The sequence below is a fragment of the Pseudopodoces humilis genome, chromosome 1 (assembly GCF_049639895.1).
Source record: "Pseudopodoces humilis isolate 2021_Gansu_Grassland_sample_001 chromosome 1, ASM4963989v1, whole genome shotgun sequence".
Lineage (NCBI taxonomy): Eukaryota > Metazoa > Chordata > Aves > Passeriformes > Paridae > Pseudopodoces > Pseudopodoces humilis.
This window is the reverse complement of record NC_142200.1, coordinates 22,419,616-22,439,844: the sequence shown is the minus strand read 5'-3', so window position 1 is coordinate 22,439,844 and position 20,229 is coordinate 22,419,616. Positions and strand designations below refer to the sequence as shown.

The 20,229-nt window shown below is 52.3% G+C and overlaps 1 protein-coding gene across 1 annotated transcript; it reads right to left on the bottom strand.

The window, feature by feature from the left end:
* Positions 1 to 1,287: 1,287 nt before the first annotated feature.
* On the bottom strand, positions 1,288 to 12,307 carry GDF6 (growth differentiation factor 6). Its single transcript, XM_005517397.3, has 2 exons — positions 11,912 to 12,307; positions 1,288 to 2,156 (listed from the first exon to the last, which is right to left on the bottom strand). The coding sequence occupies exons 1-2, from the start codon at positions 12,246 to 12,248 to the stop codon at positions 1,288 to 1,290; spliced, it is 1,206 nt and encodes a 401-aa protein (XP_005517454.2). The 5' UTR covers positions 12,249 to 12,307.
* Positions 12,308 to 20,229: the final 7,922 nt, after the last annotated feature.

Sequence of the window (20,229 nt, the reverse complement as noted above, 5' to 3'; positions counted from 1 at the left end):
AGACAGTAAAAAAAAATTCTTTTCTCCATTATTAGCACAGAATTTAAATCTTGTAATAATATCTTAAGGAAATGATAATGTTAAGTAAGGATGAAATATTTGATTAATGCTTAATTCTGTACAACTCAAATATAAACTTTTAAAAATATTAGAAATTATAACATTTCGAGTGCATATCATGTTTTGTACATTAAAAAAAGAAATGCATGTTGTTCATCTCCATTTTGCACTTTTCAGTCTGTTTAAATAAACAAATATTTACAACTTTTATATGAACAACAGTGCATCCGAAGCAAAATGTGCATTTTAAATTAATGCTCCTGTTCGAGTCTTTTTATTAGCATTTTATATTATTATTCTCTTCTCTTTTTTATTTTTTTCCACAAGTTTGTAGCTCTGCAATACCAGATAAGCCAACAATTCTAGAAATCGGTGGGGAAAAGCCTGAAACTACGAACATATTAATTACATTAAGAAATGGCTAGGCATAGCTTCGAAGTGCACTTTCCTCAGGTGAAGCCGCAGCTGAGACCAAAGGTGGGAAAGAAACAGAAATCTTAGACAAAACGCCTTTTCCAGCACAACATTTGCATATAATACTGCTGCAAGTTGCGAGGGCTGCCGAGACACAGCTACCCAGAGACCTGGCATTGGCATCCTTGCGCTCTTGGTGAGACCCGAAGGAGTTTCCTTTCCAATCCACCCCCGTTGTGCTTTCAGTAACACTTCGCTTTTCACAGTTCTTCTCTGCTGTCTTAAAATAAAATCTAGCTGATAATTACACTTAAGCAACTCTTGGTTGGTTTTTTTTTCTCCTTTTCTCTTTCTTTTTTTTCCCCTTGGGGGGGGAAGGGGGGAGCATAGGCTATTTCTGGCTGGTAAGCTTGCAGGAATGTGAAAGAGAGAGGGAAGAAATGAAACAGCCCTCTTCAGAGCAACTTCAGAGAGAGGGATCAGTCTGCTCCCTCTCCCTCCCCCGACTCTTTTTGTACTTGGTAAATTGCCTTCACCTTTGGAGGGAGGAGGATAGATCGCCAGATAAACCCGAGGGAGGAGAGGGGAGCGGGGAAGGGACCGGGAGGGGGCCTCGCCGCCTGCCCGTCCCGCTCGCCCTTCCCCGCCGGCAGCCGCGGGCCGAAGCTGCCGTAGCCCCGCCGCCACCGCGGGCAGCCCCGGCGCCGGGCGGCCGCTCCCCTCCGCCGGGCACGGCACGGGGGCCCCGCTCGCCGCTGCCGCCGCAGCTCCGCCAGACGCAGACCCGGCTGCCGCCGAGGGGCGTCCCGCCCGCTACCTGCAGCCGCAGGACTCCACCACCATGTCCTCGTACTGCTTGTACACCACGTTGTTGCCCGCGTCGATGTAGAGGATGCTGATGGGGGTCAGTTTGGTGGGGACGCAGCAGCTGGGCGGCGTGGAGCCGGGGTCCATGGAGTTCATGAGGGTCTGGATGATGGCGTGGTTTGTGGGCTCCAGGTGGGAGCGCAGCGGGAAGTCGCAGACCCCCTCGCAGTGGTGGGCCTCGTATTCCAGCGGGGCGATGATCCAGTCGTCCCAGCCCAGCTCCTTGAAGTTGACGTGCAGCGGCTTCTTGCTGCAGCGCAGCCGGGACTTCTTGCCGTGCCGCTTGCCGTGCCGGCTGGCGAAGGCGGTGCGGCGCTGGCGCCGGGCCGGCGGGCGGCGGGCAGCGGGCGGCGGCGGCGGGGGAGCGCCCAGCTCGGCTCGCAGCTCCCCGAGGAGGCTCCGCCGCCGGGCGCGGGTGAAGACCACCAGCAGCGCCCGCTCCTGCGGCGGCCGCGGCCGGCGGGCGAAGCCCAGGCCCCGCAGGTCGAGCCAGCGCCGCGACCCGCGGTCCGCCGAGGCCCGCAGCTCCAGGCACAGCCGCTTCCAGGGCCGCTGCTCCCGCAGGCCCTGGCGCACGTCGAACACCTCCCAGCCGGCGGACGGGGCCGCTCGCGGGTCCAGGGTGCGGGAGTCCAGCGGCCGCGGCGAGAGGCAGGCGGAGAGCTGAACGTGCGGAGGGGCGGCGGGCGGCGGGCGGCCGCGGGGAACCCGGCGGAACAGCCGCAGCTCGGCCCCCACGAGCTCCTCCGTCTCCGAGAGGGTCGACACATCAAACACATACTGCTGCCGCCTCAAGGGAGCGGGCGAGAGATCGTCTGCGAGATAAAAATAATTACAGTCAGTTGGCGCTCGGGGGGATCTGCCGAGAGGTCTCTGAGGCGGGAAAGGGAGGGAAGCACGGCCAGCTCGCCCGGCCGGGGCCGCTCCTGCCTGCCTTACCCCCCCCACCCCCAGCCGGACCGGGGCCAGGGGAGGGTAGGGAGAGGAGAAAGAAGGAGAAGGGAAGAATATGGAAAGGAAAGGAAAGGAACTATGGAAGAACCCGCACCAGGCCGGAGACAGCTCTCAGCACTTAGAGGCAGACATTGCTCCACGCACATCCTCTGCCTATCAGCCCCATATAGACGTATCTGTCCTCCTCTGAGGAAAACCTGGACTTCTTTTTTGACACATCGGTGTACAAAGTGCAGCGCAGAGAGCAAACCAGATTCCCCTGAGCTGCTTTCCAATAAAATGTTTACAACCCAGCAAATACAAAAATTCCCAAAGGCCCTGCTTTTCCCCAGAAGCTAGTAAAGCTTGTATAGATTTCTATAGTAAAAGTGTCACTGGAGCCTCTGTTCAGCAGCTCCTCGCCGCTTTTCCAAAATCAGCTCGCCCCAGGGATAGAAACAGAGACTAAAGAAATACACACCCGCCCGTTATTTACCGATATCAAAGGTCATTGCGATTCCTAATCAGTATGTTTCATAACCTCGCCTCTACCTGACAGGTCTCTGGGAACCTCCTGCGGGGCGGGAGAGACAAGGGGATGATTTATGCAAACCAAAACCTTCAGACGAGCTACGGCGATGTAAAAATCAATGCGGATTAACGTGCAGCTCATCAGTGCGGATTAGCACACTCGACAGTCGCCCTGCGTCGCTGCGTGTTCCCCTAGATGTCAGCGGGGAGATGGAGCGTGGAGTGGAGCGGGGACAGCGGGAATTGCTGGGAAAAAGACCTGCCCCGCAGCCAGGCCACGGGATCCTACGGCGGAGCCTGGCTGCCTGCCGAGCGCGTCCCCCTCGCCCCGCAGGGACCCGCCGTGGGAGGCCCCGCCGCCCGCCCGCATCGCGCACCCACGCGGCATCCCAAGCTGCGGAGCACGGCACGGCCGCGGTCCCTGCACACCTGCCCTGCCCCCGGAGCCCCCCGCACACCTGCCCTGCCCCCGGAGCCCCCCGCACACCTGCCCTGCCCCCGGAGCCCGGCGGCAGGAGCACGGCCGTGATCCTCGCCTCGCCCGGAGTGGCACAAGGAGTCAGCAAGGAGAGGGAGTTCCCGAGCCGGAGCCTCCCCGCCACCCCGGGGCTGCGCGCCGTCGGGAGCGATGCGGAATCGGTCAGGCCCTTCAGGCATCACAGAGAATTTGAACCCAGGCCTTTCTCATCCCTGCCTCCGCCCCCCATTTGAGGCTTGTCTGTTTCCTCGCGGTGGGGCTGCTCCTTCCCAGCGAAGGGCGAGAGGCAGCCTGGTCGTGCATCCTGCTCGGGGAGTGCGGGAGGAGACTGAAAAAACACGAGCAGAGCCCGAAAAATGTCGTCACAGTCCAGGTGACGACAACAGCTGCTTTATCGAGCTGTGAAAATAAAAGTGAAACCCATCGGGAGCTGCCTAGAGTGCTGGACAGTTTCATCAGCACTGTAAGAACAGTCCAGGATTCGGTCCATGAGTCTCCTGTGGGTTTTGGGAGCGCTTGGGGATAGTTCTGCCCTTCACAGGCGCGGGCCGTGGGGGCCAGAGGCTGAGGTGCACGTGGTTGCGGGAGGAGGGTCCAAAAGCTTAGGAGATCTCTGGTGTCATTGCCTCCTCCTTCAAGGGGGTCCTGGGACCTTCAGACAAAAGGGGTTGGGCATCCCTCAGGTAAGAAAACGCAGGTCCTCCTTCTCCTATTCCTCTCGTCTTGTGGTTTTCTTCTGCATCCAGCATCTGTCAGATACTCGGGCATCCAACAGCGCGCAGACGGATCTCCTGGTCCTACCGAGATGCCTCAGACTTCCGTTCAAGGGCTCCAGCGACCGTCGAGGAAATTAGACCAGCATCTTCCCCTGCCGCTGTCCCCAGCTTCGGGATGTGGGCAGAGCCGGGCCTGGGCACGGATTCGCTTTTAATCGCTCTCGTTGCTTAGGGGATGGAGAGACGGGAGTCACGCTTGGTTTCAGAGAGAGATGCTCGTTCTCTTTGATACTCCCAGTCGCCATGGGGTGGGGGTGAGGAGAGTGCTGCCTCCAGGTCGCTGTCCCTCCGGAGCAGACAACCTCCACACACACTCCTCCTTGTCCTGTTCTCGGCCAACGCCACGGTCCTGGGGTCCCCCATATCTCTGCCGGGGTGCAGGAGCAAGGCAGCACTGCCCGGCAGTCTTAGAATTCAGGGAAAGGGCAGCCCTTTCCCGAGGGATGAGGGGACACGAAGGTGACAGCGCCTCTCCCCTTCCCGAGGAACAGTCACGCAGGTGGCCTGTCGCGGCACAGGAAATAATCCCATTTGGGGGTAACATCCAGGCATGCAGCTTAGACGGGAGGGAAACAGCGAGAGGCTGAATTCCCCGCATGTCCCTGCTGCTGAAAATGGGCTTCACAGGGTCTATAGAGCCTTGTCACCCGGCGGTGCGGGGGAAAACCAGCACTGTGGGTGCCAGAAGGCTTGCTCAGGGATGCTCCCCGAGCAGCATCTTTTGAGACTCCTGTTTGGCGAGGGCTTGGGGCGTTGCACGGCTGCTCCGGGTTGCTCGGTGGCATGGCACGCTGGGAACACGGCCGATTTGCAGAGAAATGTGCCCCCGGTCAAGCGGATCTCTGCGTCGGGTTTCAGCAGCACCGAAACCGTGCTGGAAAAGTCCCACTGGCTCACGCAGCTGCCGGCTCCCGTGCCTCTCTCGGGAAGGCAGGGAAAGGGGCAGGGCTGCCGGTTGTTTCAAATAAGCAGCTTTGAATCCGATCAGATAAACGCTATTTATTCACTCTTGTAACCTAATAATTCCAGATGAATACATAATCCTCAACCAGTACTGGCTCGCTCCCAGCGCAGTCGAGAAGGTGGGAAAAGCAGCGGAGGGCGGGGAGGGAAAGCGCGACCTCTGGAACCTCTACAAAATAGGGAGAGACGGGTCTAAATTTGGGACCCTTTGTTCCAGGGAAGCTGCTGCCTTCCCAGCACACAAAGAGCAGCAGCAGAGACGGCGTAGAGACACGCTGATTGTCCCTCTTTCTCCCTGTGAGCAGTGCACAACGCATAGCGGCTTGTCCTCTTTAGTTTTCCCTTAAACCCAAGGAGCGACTGGGGTGAAACCCGGGGTTTCTAGCAGCCAGCTAGAGATCTGCCTTTTTCTCAGGCCAGCTGAAGCTGTCCTTACTGATATTCCCGTTACCGAAATACTTGGTCATCCAAGCAAAGTCATCCCAGCTGGGCTGGGCAAAGCCACATTGAAGAAAATACACCGGGGAGGTGTGTTTTTAATTGTAGCGTTAATGTAGATGAATGTTAGTTCCGCAGTTAGTATTAGTTCTATTTCGACTCTCCATAGTTTATTCTTTTTTTCGGACTAAAATAAAATATTAGGAGCGGGAAAGAGGGACAGAAGGACGGAGTAGGTCTGTCAGAAGTTTATGGATGTGTCAGTGGCGGATGGGAAAGAGCAGCCCTCCTCCGTTCTGTCCCTCGCGAGGCGCTGCGAGCCCGGTGCTCCCGGGCAGGGCCGGGCCTGGGGGCTGCGCCGGGCCCCCGCCCGCCTTTCCCCACGCTTCCCTCCGCGGTGCGGTGGCTGCGGTTCCAGCATCTCCGAAGCTACATGAATGACTGGCTTGGGACGTTTCCCTGAATTCCCTGTGTGAAGCCTCTCCCGTTTCCCGGGTTGCTTTCTAGCCGCAGTCTGGGCTTTGAGGAGAGACGGGGGTTAAAGAAGGCTACACAAAGTTTCCCTTTTCATGGCAGATCAGGTACTGGGCTTCCAGCCAATTCATCAGGGCTCAGATCTTAACTTTACATCGCTGCAAATTATACCCAAACCACATTCAAGAAGAATTTTCCCATTCCCAAATTCTCTTTCAAGCCGTATTTAAACTCGCAAACCAAAAGCACATTTTCAGTTTAAAGACACTTTGCAGACACTCGCACAACAATAATCTGGAAATTAAAACATATATTGTCCCTAATTGCGAAGGTCTGCCCACACGTTGTCTGCAGAGTCGCAAGGCTGACAGGTATTTCTTTCGGAGCATTGCCCAAGCTGTGGAAACAAGGGGCTGACTCTCCATGTGTGGTATTTCTCCGGGTTTCAATTCCACATCTCCCAGCGCCTGCCTCGCCGCGGTTTTTTATTACACCGAGTGATTAGATTTAAATGTATCGTTCGCTTCGCTATCGAGTAACCGAGAAAGACCACACCTTCCTCGGACGAATTCCCAATCCTGCCAAAAGCACTAACTAGTTGTTGGAGGGCTGTTTCCTTTTAATTTTTTTCCTCTTTTCCTCCTCGGAGCGGGGAGGCACCTGGCTGTGATGTACCTTTGATCACCGCTGTACCGTACCTGCTCCGGGAAGGCTGCCTGCCCTTGCCCCATTCCCCGCCCGCCGCCACCTCCCCGCTTCCCACGAGTGACTCCCCGAGAGGGATCGCCGCAACATCCGCGGGACGTCCCGCAAGGCTCCGGGCCCTCGGCTGTCGGCATCGTCCCAGGAGATGCGCCGAGGCTGACAGGAGCTTCCCTGTGGGGTTTCTACCTGCTGTAACAGAACTTAACCCAGTATCTTTCCCTTTCCCCATCTGCGGTAGTTATGCTACCCTAAGTACTTCGACGGAGAAGAAGTAATTCCTCCGAAATTATTCGTGTTGAGAAAATCGGCCTGAACATTCCCAGCGCTTGGAGCTAAGAAATGAAGCGAATATATTTCTAAGCGATAAATGTGGAAGCGTTAGGATACAGCAATAGAGCATGCAGATCTGGCCATAACTAGCAAAGATTAGCGAATATATTTCTAAGCGATAAATGTGGAAGCGTTAGGATACAGCAACAGAGCATGCACATCTGGCCATAACTAGCAAAGATTAAAACATCCCCTTTCGCTCATAAATCAGACTTCAGGCACGAGAGGACTCCTACCCTCAATTTTAGCCTGCCCTGAAATCGCAAGGAAAGGAAGGTTTTCTCCGATCGACCGTTTCGGATTTTTTTCCTTCTGTGAAGGGAGGAGGTAAATGTGGAGGGTGAGGCGCCCGGCTGCCGTGCCCAGCACCGAGTGGCCCCGGCCTGCGCCAGATTTTCTCCCCGCGGGCCATTCGGCTGCCGGTTGTGGCCAGCCCAGCTGCGGCACAGCATCTCCCCGCGGGCGGCGGAAACTCCATCGCTCCGAGTCGGAGAGCTCGGACCTCCGTCCCCCCCGTGTCTCCCCACCCCGGACCCCCAAAAGAAAAAAATCAAATGTAGCCTCTTAGCAAGCCCCGCAGGAGGGTTTCTAGATTTAAAAAAAACCCAACAACAACAACAAAAAAAACCACCCAAACAAACAAAAAACCCAACAACAACAAAAAAAACCCTACAAAAAATACAAAAAACACACACAAAACCACCACCACCAAAAAAACACATGCACCAAAAAAAACAAACAAGCAGAAAACAAAAAAACAGACAACAAAAAAAAAAGTCAGGAGAAGGTCCGAAATGAGCCTCCGGAATGATTTGATAGGCGTTAATTACTCGTCCTGTTAGCAGAGCTGCTCCGCAGCAGCGCAGAGCTGCCTGATGTACGGAGCTCCCGGCGCCGCTTCCCCAGACCACCCTCCCGTCCCGCGGCTCTGAGCGCCCGCGCCTTCTCCAGGGACAGCAAACAAACGAAAGATAAACTGAAAAATAACCCCCCCGCCGCCAGCCCCCATTTTCACCGGGAAGAGGAGAGAGGTGCGGCCGCAGCTGCCGAGCGGACACTGCGCTCCCGCGGCGCAGGGGTGAGACAGCACACCCCGAAACACCTCCCGGCACAGGCAGCGCGGAGCCCCCGCCCGCCCCCGGCTCCGCGGAGCCCGGGCAGGGTCGGGCCGGGCCGCTCGCTCCTTTCCCGGGTGCACGGCGGGGATGAGGAGCGCAGCTCGCTGCCGCTCTCCGGCCGTCTGGTCTGCATTAGTGTTTTTATAAGGGGCTCAAACAAATCGAATACAAGGTCACCAAATAATTAACAGTTGTGAATTCCCTCCTTTCCCATTAAAATACTTCCCTGTTTATATTTCATTTTCCTTCTGCCAACGACAACACTGCTTGGGCAAAGGCGCTGCACAGATTACACTACATTGCAGCTTTCGGTCCACCCAGAAACCCGGTGTTTTTGCATAAATATATTGTACTAGATGAACTTCAAGTGGGATTTACGCTCTTTCTTCTGCCACATGCACAGCCGGGCCATTTTCCGTTTCTGCACACGGGATCCCCCTTTCGTCCTAGCCCTCTAATCACCACCGTCACGACCCTCATGGCAAGAGTAAAACAACGATGTTCGGATCCCTGCCCATCCGAATCAGCTGCCTCCCAACTGGAACGCGAAACTGCACAAAGAAAACGGGTAGGGAAAAAGGAGACGATTTCGACCTATTTCGATTTCCCCGTCCCTGAGGCGCGGACCGCAGCATTTCGTATGCGGGAGCCGTGCCGTGGTGCCGGTGCTGCGGGCAGCTCTGCAGACACAAAAGGGTGAGGCGAGGGGCACTCGCAGCAGCCGGCTCTCGTGGCAATCCCTTCCCACGGAGATCCTTCCGAAAACCGTGCTCCCTCGCACTCCGGCTATTTCTTTTTTCTTTTCGATTTGCTCCCAGTCATGCCGCGTTTCTTGCTAGCTGTGGGATTGCTTGTTTATAACTCCCTTCTCCAGCTCCCTCCCGCTCTCTCTCTTTTTTTTTTTTTTTTTTTCTTTTTTTTTTTTCCCCTGCCTGGTGGAGTCCTTGCAGCTCCTAATTGTCCTGCCTTGCTGTGGAGCTCCAATGCTGGGGGTCCTGAGGCCAGTGAGAGCACCATCTGCGTTTTAATGAGTTACTTCATGTGCCAACAGTAATTTTCCTGCATTCAGCTAGGTCCTGTCTGATCTTGCGACCGTAACAAGGGGGAGCGAGTGGGGGGCGGGAGGGGGTGGAGAAGGGGAAATCGCAAACCCTTTCCCCCTTTCTCCTCTCTTTTTCTACCAACGGGGGAAAAATTATATATGTATTAAGCAGTAGCGCGGCTTCACTCCCTCTCGAGCTACCCTGAAAACGATCTTATTAGCTTCAAGCGGGAATGGACGAAGAGAAGCAAAGGGAAGCGGCTGTCGGTGTCTGCACAGAAGCGCTCTGCCCCGCAGCCTCGGAGGGCGGCGGAACCGGCAGGCTTGGGACTGCTGCAGCCGGGAGCTGCTGCCGGTCCGAGCCGGGCGCCGAGCAGCCCCGCCGGACGCTCCCGCGGACACGCAGGCACAACAGGAAAGGTATTTCACTGCAGAACTAAAAGTTGCTTCGCGCTCCTCTGCGGGTTGCTGTTCCCCCGAAATGCTGCCATGCAGGATGGCGTGCGGCAGGTGGGACGGCCACCGTCATATCCCCCCCGGAGCTGCCGCTTAGGTAAAGAGCAGCCCATCTAATTGGGTCAATTTGGGCGGCTATATTGTCTGCAAATGAATTGACAGAAAACCGCCCCCCCCCTTCCTTCCCCGCTTTCCCTGAGCAAAGACTGTTCATCATCAGCACAACTCCAGCTCGCCAATTAACTGGGCTAGGAGCCCACGGGGAGGTGGGCAGTAAAATAGCTACCACTTCAGAGGAACGGAAGCTCTCTTGAAGTTTTTTGGTGATGTGCCATCGGCTGGTCCACTTCATTATGGGAGACTAGACAATATTTGATATGTTATGACATGAGCACTCAATTAGATCACTGAGTTGAAATACTCCAATCAGTGGCTTGATGCTAAGCAACCCTCAGAAGGTCCAGCAGAAGGTCACAGCCTGTGACACATCAAATCAAAATCAATGGGGAAAAGTGAGGCTTTTCCTTAATCAAACCAGGACTCCCGTTAGCAAATCACTTCCCCCGGAGTAGAATCTCACATGCAGCGAGATGAGCTAAATTTGTCAAATTAACTGTCTTTCTTCTGCTTATCAAGAATAAGATGATATCGAGCGCTCCATTTCCTGTGGCTCGCAGAATTAGCACCCCGTTTCCTCTCCGTCAGGGGGAGCGGTCCAGCTCCTTTCTGACGGCTGAATTTTCAAAACCGTGCTTTTAGAAAGCGAGTCCTCTTCTCCCCACCCCGCTTTCAACAGCGACGAAGAAAACAACCCCCATAAGGCGAAGGCGGAGAGAAAAACCCCTTGTCCCCTTTCCCCTCGAAAACATCTGCGGGCTTCCGACAGCGAGGGGCACATTCTGTGGGCGCTTCCTCGCATCCTCCCCAGCCCAGAGAGGCGCGCCGGGCACTGAGGAGGGAGGCGAAGAGCCCCGCCGATCTCCCTCCCAGGGAAAAGAAAACCCGAGCCATGGGTAGCGATGGGGCAAGGGGCTGAGCCTTGGGTGCCGTGGGCGGGGAGAGGCTTCCTGCTCGGGAAGGCGGTGAAGGGGGTCGGTTTGGGTTCGGTTCGATTTGGTTTGGGGCTACCGGCTTCTGTAGCTCCGGGCGCTGTGTTTTGCCCTAAAACGGCTGGGACAGGGCGGGAGGGCGGTGAGCTGCCCCGGCTGCCGGCGCTGCCAGCCCCTGGCAGGTACACCAGTGCCCGAGGAGGCGCGGACGGAGGGGAGGGTCCTCAGATGTGGGAGAGGGGGAGGAACGAAAGCGCGACCTTCATTAAGAACCTGTTAATTAGTCTGTTCTTAATGGCTTACAACCAGGATAACGAAAAAAGGGGGGCTGGGTGGGATAAAAGGGGCAGGGAGGCGTTTTTATGGAAGAGAAAATTTTACTCTGGGTCTACGAGAAATGTGCACCCGCGGATCCGGGTACGAGCGATACCACAATGAGAGAAAAGCACAGGAGGGCCCTGGCCGGGGCTGCAGGTCACGGAGGGGGCCGGGAGCCCCGCGGCACCGCTGCTGCCAGGGAAGCTCTGCGGCCCGGCGTAGCGGGCCCCGCTGCCAACCCCGGCCCGGGGGTGAGTGAGGACTAACCCCGCATACAGTCCAAAGGATGCGACCCCTGAGCAGACGTCAAGTCCGGCCACCCCTCGCTGAGTCCTGGTACCGGGCGGTACCTGGGCTGCACGCTGCGCCCCCGCAAGCGGAGCCGGAGGGTCCCAGCGCGCTCGGACGGGGCCGGGGCTCTTCCAGGTAACCCCGATAACGCGACCCGAAGCGAGAGCAGCCTCAGGCAGACGATGTTTGCCCTCGGTCAGTTTAAACTTTCTTTCTGCCGTGCAGCCGCGTCTGTAAGAGTCACCCTTTCTCCGGCGGGTGGAAAGAAACCAGAAGAGCGATATTTAATTTAATTTTTTTTTTTTGCAAGGTTGAATTTACACCCAAATTCCGCCTGCAAAATTGGGGCGTGTTTTCCACCACCCCATGACGATGCGGGGAGGAACACTCGTGTTTCTCGCACGCAGCACTTAGGGCTGCCTCGGCTCGGGTTCAGTGCCGCGAGGCCGTTTGCTTTAAAACAAAACAACCCGACTCCCAGTTTACGGAGAGATTTGCGCTTTCTGCAATACCGGGGTGGGGAACAGCACCGGTGACCACTGCAGCGCGCTCCTCACCTCCCCAGCACCAAGCTCCGCAGGACGGCAGCCTCGTACTGCGGAGCGCAGCGGGAAGGGGCAGCCGCAGCCCCGGGGGGACCGTGAGGGGCGTAGGGGGGCAGAACTTACCTCGTCCCCTGTCTACAAAACTAGTGATGGTATTGGCGGATTTGGACGACTGAAAAAAGCTGGCGTTGATGCCCAGTTTCTCCGCGATAGAGTAAGTCCTGAACAGAGACAGCATGTACTCGTGGGGTTCCGCCCGTGGGAGCGCCCGGTCCATGGCGTGTCCCCCTTGCCGCGGGCGGCTCTCCCGTGGGGACCGCGGCGCTCTGCGGCTGCGACCACCTTTGGAAGAGGCGGCGAGCTCCGAGGAGGCAGGGAGGGAAGCCGGGAGGCAGCAAGGTAAATCCCAGAGGAGGCTGGCGAGCAAGGCGGCGGAGAGCAGGGCCCGGCGCGCATTCATAGCGAGAGGCGGCGGCGGTGGGGAGGAAGAGGAGGGCGGCCCGACGTGCGGCTCCGGCGGCCCACGGAGCGGCGCGGGGACTGCGCGGCGGCGTGGCGCGGAGCGACGACTGCACCCGGCCGGGCCCGGCCCGCAGCCGCCCGCCCCGCCCCGTGGGTACCGCCCCGCCGCGCACCGCCCCGTGGGGGCACCCAGCCCGCCCCCGCGGGGCGGTCCGCGATGGGGCGGGACACCCCGCCGTCCGGCGCTTGGGGGTCTCTGCGCTCCCTCCTCGCTGTTTACTCCACGCGGGAAGCGGACACGAGGGCCCGAGGGAGATGCCGCGCGTCTTGCTGCCACCTCTCGGGTACCGCTTCTCGTCAGGCCACCGGTGCTGTCGTCTGTTCAGGCGCCTCACAGGTTCTCCAGGTTTGAGTGTGGGCAGACTCGTGCGATGCTAATGATTTTGCTCGAGAGTCTCTGTATTCCCGTGGCTATGTGCCCGAAAACTTGGCACAAAGCAGGGTTCTTACAAGAAGGAGAATTTGGTGGCAAGTGAGGGTGTCACCTTCGGATGTGCCAGGGCCCATCTAGCTAGCAGCCTTGAGGCACACCCTGGCACCCATTAGAGAAGGAAGGGAAAGCACAGGATGAGCCAGACACCATTCTCCTCATCTCAAAATCTGCAAATCAGGCATCAAGAGGGGACCTAGCACAGCGCCAGGCTGGGGCTTGGCAGAAGGCACCACTGGGCACTACTGGGCAGGCAACACTGTCAAGATAATCATGGTATCCTGGGGCAGGCAGGAAAGATTCCTCAAAGCAGGGTGCCCATTTGCCTTGTCCTGGTCATGCAAGAGACAGCAGTGGAGCAGAAGTACAAGGATTAAGAAATTCACCCACCCCTTTTCATTTGGCTTTTCAGAGGTGCATCCTTCAGCATAGAACTGGTGTCAGTTCTCCAATGGTTTCACCCAACCACCTGTCTAGGGTTCACAGCCATGGACAAAGTATGGTAACATGCTTGCATTATTCTACCTGTCCTGCTCACTACTTGCTTCTCCTTCACCTTCTCGTCTTCCTGCCTGAACCATGGCCCTTCTGCTGCAGGCAGCCACAAACCACCCTCCTCCACTTCTCCATGTGGCTTTTCTGTGCCCTGTGCTGAGCGTTCCTCCTTTCCTGTCCCATTGTCCACTTCTTCCTACCTTCTCCTATCTGCCCCAGCTCTGCCACTGGTGGATTTTCCTTTCATTCCAGTAAGAGGTCATGTCTGTTTAGCTGTGAAATCCAGGTCCACAGTAAATAAAGGGAATCCATCCCACATTGGATCTGAGATCTCTGAACATGCTTCTCCATCAGCTGCCATTCTTCATGCAGTCATACACTAGACTCGGGGACTTGTCTTTTTCTTCCCTGTTCTAATTTTCCACCAAGAGAGAGTAGCTCCTGCCTGGGCTTTTGGCACCACTCCCAGCACAGCACAGGACCAGTGAGATGAGGCAGACCCTGACAAGGCATATGATGCAGGCTTCTAGCCTGGCACATCCCAGTTTGCCTGTAGGGTGCTTAGTCCCACTGTGTTCCCCATCTCCCACGGAGAGATGCTAGAGACTATGAGGAACACAAGGGGAACATTCAAAGCAAGGGATGGGCTCAAGTTCCAAGTGAACCAGGCTGCATCTCTACTAGAAAAAAAGATAATTCCAAGACAGGAGCTCACACTATCCTGCAGCCCTCTGTACATGGCTTAGAGAGCTCCCTGGTGTGGTTTTGGCCCATGCCAACTAGCACTTTCCCAGCCAATACCCAGGCCTGTTAGAAGTTATGGCTTGTGCCAGGGGCTGTCCCAAGATGGCCATTTGGATGTGCCCATGTGGATGTGGGACACATCATACAGCTGGGATTAGAGAATGGGGCCCGTCATTGCCTTGGCTTCTTTTTAGCAGGATAGATGTACTGCGAGGTGCTGGCAGATGAACTGTGAAGAGACAGGGCTGCAAAAAGTATCAGTGACAGTGCAGAAATGAGGCAAGCGTTCTGCAAAACCAATTCCCACTTCATTCCGTCCCATTTCTTCACCCCCTTTTATTTATTGTGCTTTCACTTCTCCTGTCCGTCCTCTGGCTTCACAGACACCCTCCTGACCACTACCCACCCTTTTCATCAGCTGCTTTCTGCACTGGGAGAGTCCCCTCTCCTCCTGTCCCTTTGGCTTCTCTTTTCTGATGCCTCACTCCCATTCTTTCTGCTCTGTACTTAGCATTTTTGGCTATTTTTTTCTTGCCATGACCCAGTTCCTTCCGGAGCCTTATCATCACTTTTTTGTTTCCTTCTGCCCCTTTTGTGTCCTATTCACTTATTCCATGCTCCTGCTGGCTATCTCCAATCAGCTGCCCAGTTCCAGTTTCTTCTCCGTCAACTTCTGCCCAACCCTAACCCCCCCAGGCTCTTTCTTTTCTTTCCTGCTGTATTTCATTGTCCTGTTTTTCTTTTCTGATATTGTTCCCACTTCCCACATCCCCTCCTTGTGGTCCCAAATGCTGCTGCTGCTGCACGGCTGCCCTTTCCCACTCTCACTCCGCTGGTTTCCAGGGTCCCCTCTGGTGCTCACAGAGTGTCTGTTCCCTTCCTGCCTTTGTCTCTTGGTCTGTCTCTCTTCTTCCCTCTTTGTTCTCGGCTTTTTCCTCCCTTGGCCTCCTCCTTTCCCAAGGGGAGGTGGTTTTGTACTAATGCAAAGCCGCAAGGTCTCAAGAGCAACTTCCATCAGCCTGATTTAATTTCTACCTGCTGCTTTTGCATGTTTTAACACATTCTCTAAAATTGACTTGGATGGCTGCTTTGCACTGTCACGTCTTTATCAGGGGCCTGACTTGAAGCCCTCTGCAGCTACAGGGCCTTTTCTCTGGCTCTTATGACCTTTCAGGCAGGGTGTAGGCAGATGCCCCCCAGTTGCACCCCGAGACTGTTGCTTAGCAGGCGAGAGTGCACACAGGTAGCAGTAACAGCCATAAATAAATAGTCTGTGTTGCTTTCCAGCCTGTTTCTCAAAGTTTTAGGTTGCTCGGGGTTGTCCCTGTGCCAATTTGGAAGACAATGCCATTGTTCAATACAGCTAATTGCCAAGACAATCATTTAAGGGAATGACAGAGTAAGGAACTGTGGGGATATAACACTTGTGGCACCTCATGGAGCAGCACAGTCAGGTCACTGAGAGGGATCTGGCCATAACTAGCAAAGCTGAATACATTGACCCATCTTAACAAGTTTTGGTTTTGATTGCCCCAGAGAAAACTGTGTGGAGCTGGACCTGGGAACTGGAGGCAGGAGTGGGCACTTCGTGGGGCAGCATGAGAATGAATCAGCGCCTGTGAGACACTTGGGATCCCTGCTTCAGTGCATGGCAAAGAGTGAAATAATGGCAGCAACAATAAAAAGAGTAAAATAATAGCAGCCACCAGAAAAGAAGAATAGTGTTTTAAAAACTTGTTTCCTTTCTGGTTTTCTCAACAATAAAAGTTGGCCAGATTTCAGTTTATAATTGCATTATACATATTTTGTAACAATTTTTTTAATTTCAAGGATGTTTCTCAGAACTAAAACAATTTGGAGACTGCAAAAATGCAGTTTTAAAACTAGTTTTATTAATTTCCTTGCACTAGTGCACATACTTTTCACATCTTTCACATTTTTTCTTTCTGTGAATTTACTGTTCTGGGGAAAAGTATAAATGAATGGAGGAAAATTTGAAAGTCGGGAAGAAGTCCAAATCAAATGTGATTTCTTTCATCTAGAAGGTTAATGGAAATTTCTATTTCTATAATCATAACACAAACAGTCATATTGAGGAGGAATGTCAGAGGTTAAAATTCATCCCTGCAAAGTGTTCAAGCCAAGATGTAAGCATCACTCGTTTCACCTCTGGTTTGTGGTCATTTGTAAGACTTACTGTGGTGCCTAAGGGATTTGAGTACAGAGTTGATCAGTTTGTAGATATTCCTCCTTAGTACTTTCTTCTTTTTGAATCTAGGTTGATGCTTGTCTTAACATGAACAATCTATTGTAGGATTTTTATTTCTGTGAACCAAAATAATTCTTTATTAGGATGACTAGAAAATGTACCCCCTCAAACTATGGGCTTTTCCCCACTTTAGCACAATAGGCTCCAAAAAAGCCGTGGTTGCACCACATAATCAGGGGGCAGGGACTCCTACCAGCACAGCAGTTAGTACATTTTCCAAAATGCCTGTCTGGTCCATATGTGCTGGTTTTCAGCAAAACACCAGTCTCCACGAGCCGTGGCTTTGAAAAATGGGATTTATTTCTTTTTATCTCAAAGGCCCTGGTTCTGAGGCATTAAATTCTTATCCTTTTAGTGTCAGCATTTTTAGCACCTCTAATTTTTTTCTGCAGTGCTCCTGAAAATGTTGGTTTTCAGTGTTTCACACTGGTAGGAATATTTATTTTTCAGCAGCTATGTTTTGGCCCAGGAGTGGTTTCCTCTTCCCCCAAAGGATCCTTCCTTATGGGTAATGGGCTAACTCCTCTCCCTGCCTCCCTCCTGCCCGGACTGCTCTGCTTTTGTCTGAGAGTATCTTCTGAGATGAAGCACCAAGCTCCTTCTCTGCTGCCTGCATTCTGGACCATAGCATTAGCCAAAATTTATTTTTTCCTTAACACAGGAAACCATCCTTTTTTCCTAAATATATTTATTTCAGCATGTCCCATCTCCAAACTGTCAACATAAACCTCAAAAGTCTAAGCAGATCAAGATTTTTAACTTCCAAAACTATGGTGTATGAATTAAGAGAAGACAAAGGAGCATACCCAAATAAATGGGGTTGCTTTAGGAGAGTCTGAAGTACCTCCTGCATTGTGGTCCTCTAAGGAAAGTTCTGTTTCACTTTCCAAGAACCTCACAAGGATCTGCACCTCTCCCTGCACCCCACAGCCCACAGAGCTCTTCCATATGAGTCCCCCGTGATCCAGCTCAGTGGAGGCTTGTGCAGCCCCACAGCACAGGGACAGGCTTTCCCATTTCTCTTCCTTTTGCTCCTGCTTTTGGCAGTTAGTCTTTTCACAAGAAAAGTCGGGAGAAGGAGCAGGGCTAACCCTACACATCACTGTTGCTTTTTGCAGTGTTTTATTTTGCCACAAACCAGTGGCAACTTTGCTTCTCTGCAAGCTCTCAGCATTTTTGTCACTGTCTCAGATTAGAACCACATTGTCTCTCACTCACAGTTAAAAACTTACTATATGGATGTGAAGAGTGAATCCACTCCTGAATTCTTGGTGCATCAAAACACATCCTGACATCAGGAAAACGAATTGCAGCGTGTAGATCAGGAGGAAGGGAAGAAGTTTGCAACAGTGATTCTGCTTTCATTTGCTCTGGTGTAGAAAATTAAAACTATGTAGGAAATAGTTTTTCCTGTTTATGATAGATTTGATTTTGAAAAATTACTGCTAACTTTGTAAACATTAAAATAGACGCAGTAAAGATGTGAAATTTCACACAGGGGATCCACAATGTTTGTATAATTATAAGCATATGGTTACTTTACACGAAGTCTCTGTTATACTTTTATTTACTAGTGCTTGGGGAAAGCAGAGGTTCTCAAATTCAGTGTTTATTTACATGTATATGGAATGTCACAGTCTCCATTAACCTGTCATAATCTGTATTTCTGTCTTGGCACTCCAGCTATATAAACCAAACCCCCACTCACACCGTCATTTCTAATTTTTTCAGCTATTCTGCTAAATCAGACAATTTCTGTCATTACTAAAGAATGTATATCCTGCTGCTGGTGGCAGGATGAGAACTGCTTACCACCTCAGTGCCTGCTTATTTCAGCTCTTGAGGGGATAAAAGTGAAAGCTGTTGCTTCAATGCAGTTTCTTTGTTCTGAGGAATTTTGTGGGATTTTAATTTGTTGTTTTCTTTTTAGTCTGACTTTCTGCAAGGCTATGAACCAGCCCTGGAGGATACTCAACATTTTTTCTTTGATATCCACAATTCTTAATTTTATAGGACATAAAAGGAACTCAGATCCAGCAGGATTCAGCCCTCAATTTGTAGGTTGAATAACACTATTTTTCGTCCTTAATAATGAGTGGCCTTATGTCTAGGGTTGTTCTTTGCTTCAGGAGGTGTGGGAGCTCATATATGCAGAGTAACTTTACATTTTAGAAAAGAAGGTGAAATAATTTGCAGATTTTTTTGCACTTTTTCCTTCTACGTAAGAATACTTGCAGTTCTGATAAGCTAGATTTAACTGTCCATTTTGGGTTTTTGCGGGGGTGAATATCTCAGCTCAGACTTCCATCTTTGGCTTCACTCAGGCTGGTGCTATTAAATGATGCTTGCTGTTATGAATGATCACAATCACACATTCTGACTGGAGAGGGATAGGGACATAGAGCAAATTCTTTTCAAAAAAAGATGAGGGAGTCTGTACAAAGTGTTGCATCACTGCAGTCTGGCCTAACAGCACAAAGAAATTTATTTGCATCCTTTTATTTTATGATTCCTTTCTCACCCATCTCTTTTTCCTTCACTTCCCTCTTGTCACTTCAGCACTGCATGGGCACTTGGAGCATGGCAGCTGGGTTTTCTCACAGACCCTGAGATGACTTCAAGATGTCTTGACTGCCACTCTGTTACCAGTTCTGGGGAGAAAATGAGCACTTACCTGACACCTCAAAGATGTGGGTACCAATCTCATCCCTACTCATGCCACCTCAGGAGTGCCACTGTCTCTCTCCTTACTGTTGTTTCTGCCTCATTCCTTGTTTCAGCTACAAACTCTCCAGGACAGGATTTGCTTCCCACCATGCCCCTGTTATTTAATTATTTTCTTGGTAGGGAAAGTTTAATTTTTCCTTACAGTAATTCAAAGCAATCCACCAGTGCCGAGCCCACTTGGTGTTGCTTACTGCCTTCCCAGACCACAACCTGGAGCCATTTGCCCTAGAGAAACCCCTCAGTTGCAATCCAGGAGGGTCACTGCATACGGATCCAAACCAGGGAGGTGCCAATGGAATAGCCTCTGGCAAACAGAACAATCTCCTGGCAAGTATAAAATTCATTTTAATCCTTGGCAATGCTTTGATATTGGAAGGATATAGGCTGCAGCACTCCTCAGGCTGGGGATATTCCCTTGTCCAGAGAAGGTGTACCTGAGGATGGTGGCAGGGGAAGGAGAGGCACAGGCTGAACTGATGATGACACATGTCATGGTAATTCCACTATTTTCCCTTTCCTTTCTGTTTGGTTTACTGAGGAGGGAGTGAAAGGCATAGAGGGGAGGGGTGATAGTGTTTTTATGTCAAAACATTAGCTATCAGCTGGATTTTCCCCAATAAATAAAGGGACTTGATGTGAATTCTACTCCATCTCAGAAAACATACCCACATGCTTCAAGTGTTCTTTTCCCTTTACATTTCTTTTTTTTTTTTTTTCATTTTAAAATCTCTGCAATTGTGAGAAGTCACTTATCCCTGTCACAAGAGATCCAGGCACAGCAAATGGAAGCTGATTACTTGCCCCTGAGAGAAAGCTGAAGTATTTCTCCAAGGGGCACTGCTACAACACAGTCCCAATCCTGCCAGCAGCCACCAGGAGCCTCCATGCTCCTATCCATATACCATACCCTATATCCTATACCATATCCATATCCTATACCAGACATAGGGTGCCCATCCTTTACAGGTCCTGAATTAACTCAGGCATTTTGTTCAGTAAAAGATGATTAAAGAAGCTGCAAGATGTTATCATTAGATGCATCCTATTAAACTATGACTATAAATACTGGCATAGGAAGAACAAAGCTTCTTTAAGCTAAGCATGCCAGAAGATAATATTTCCTTTAACATTGGCCATAAAATGTATTGGTTGACCAAAGTATTTATCAGTGCTACCTCTTAGGAAGTCAACAAGTTCATTTTCAGTTCCTCTGACTGCTTTATATTTAATGCAGTAATGTGGTTACCTATTACA

Excerpts from the sequence above, each read along its gene's own strand:
- GDF6 (XM_005517397.3), bottom strand. The coding sequence starts at position 12,248 with ATGAATGCGCGCCGGGCCCTGCTCTCCGCCGCCTTGCTCGCCAGCCTC. Across the intron at positions 2,157-11,911 it reads TTTTGTAGACAGGGGACGAG|ACGATCTCTCGCCCGCTCCC; the intron begins GTAAGTTCTGCC and ends TTTATCTCGCAG.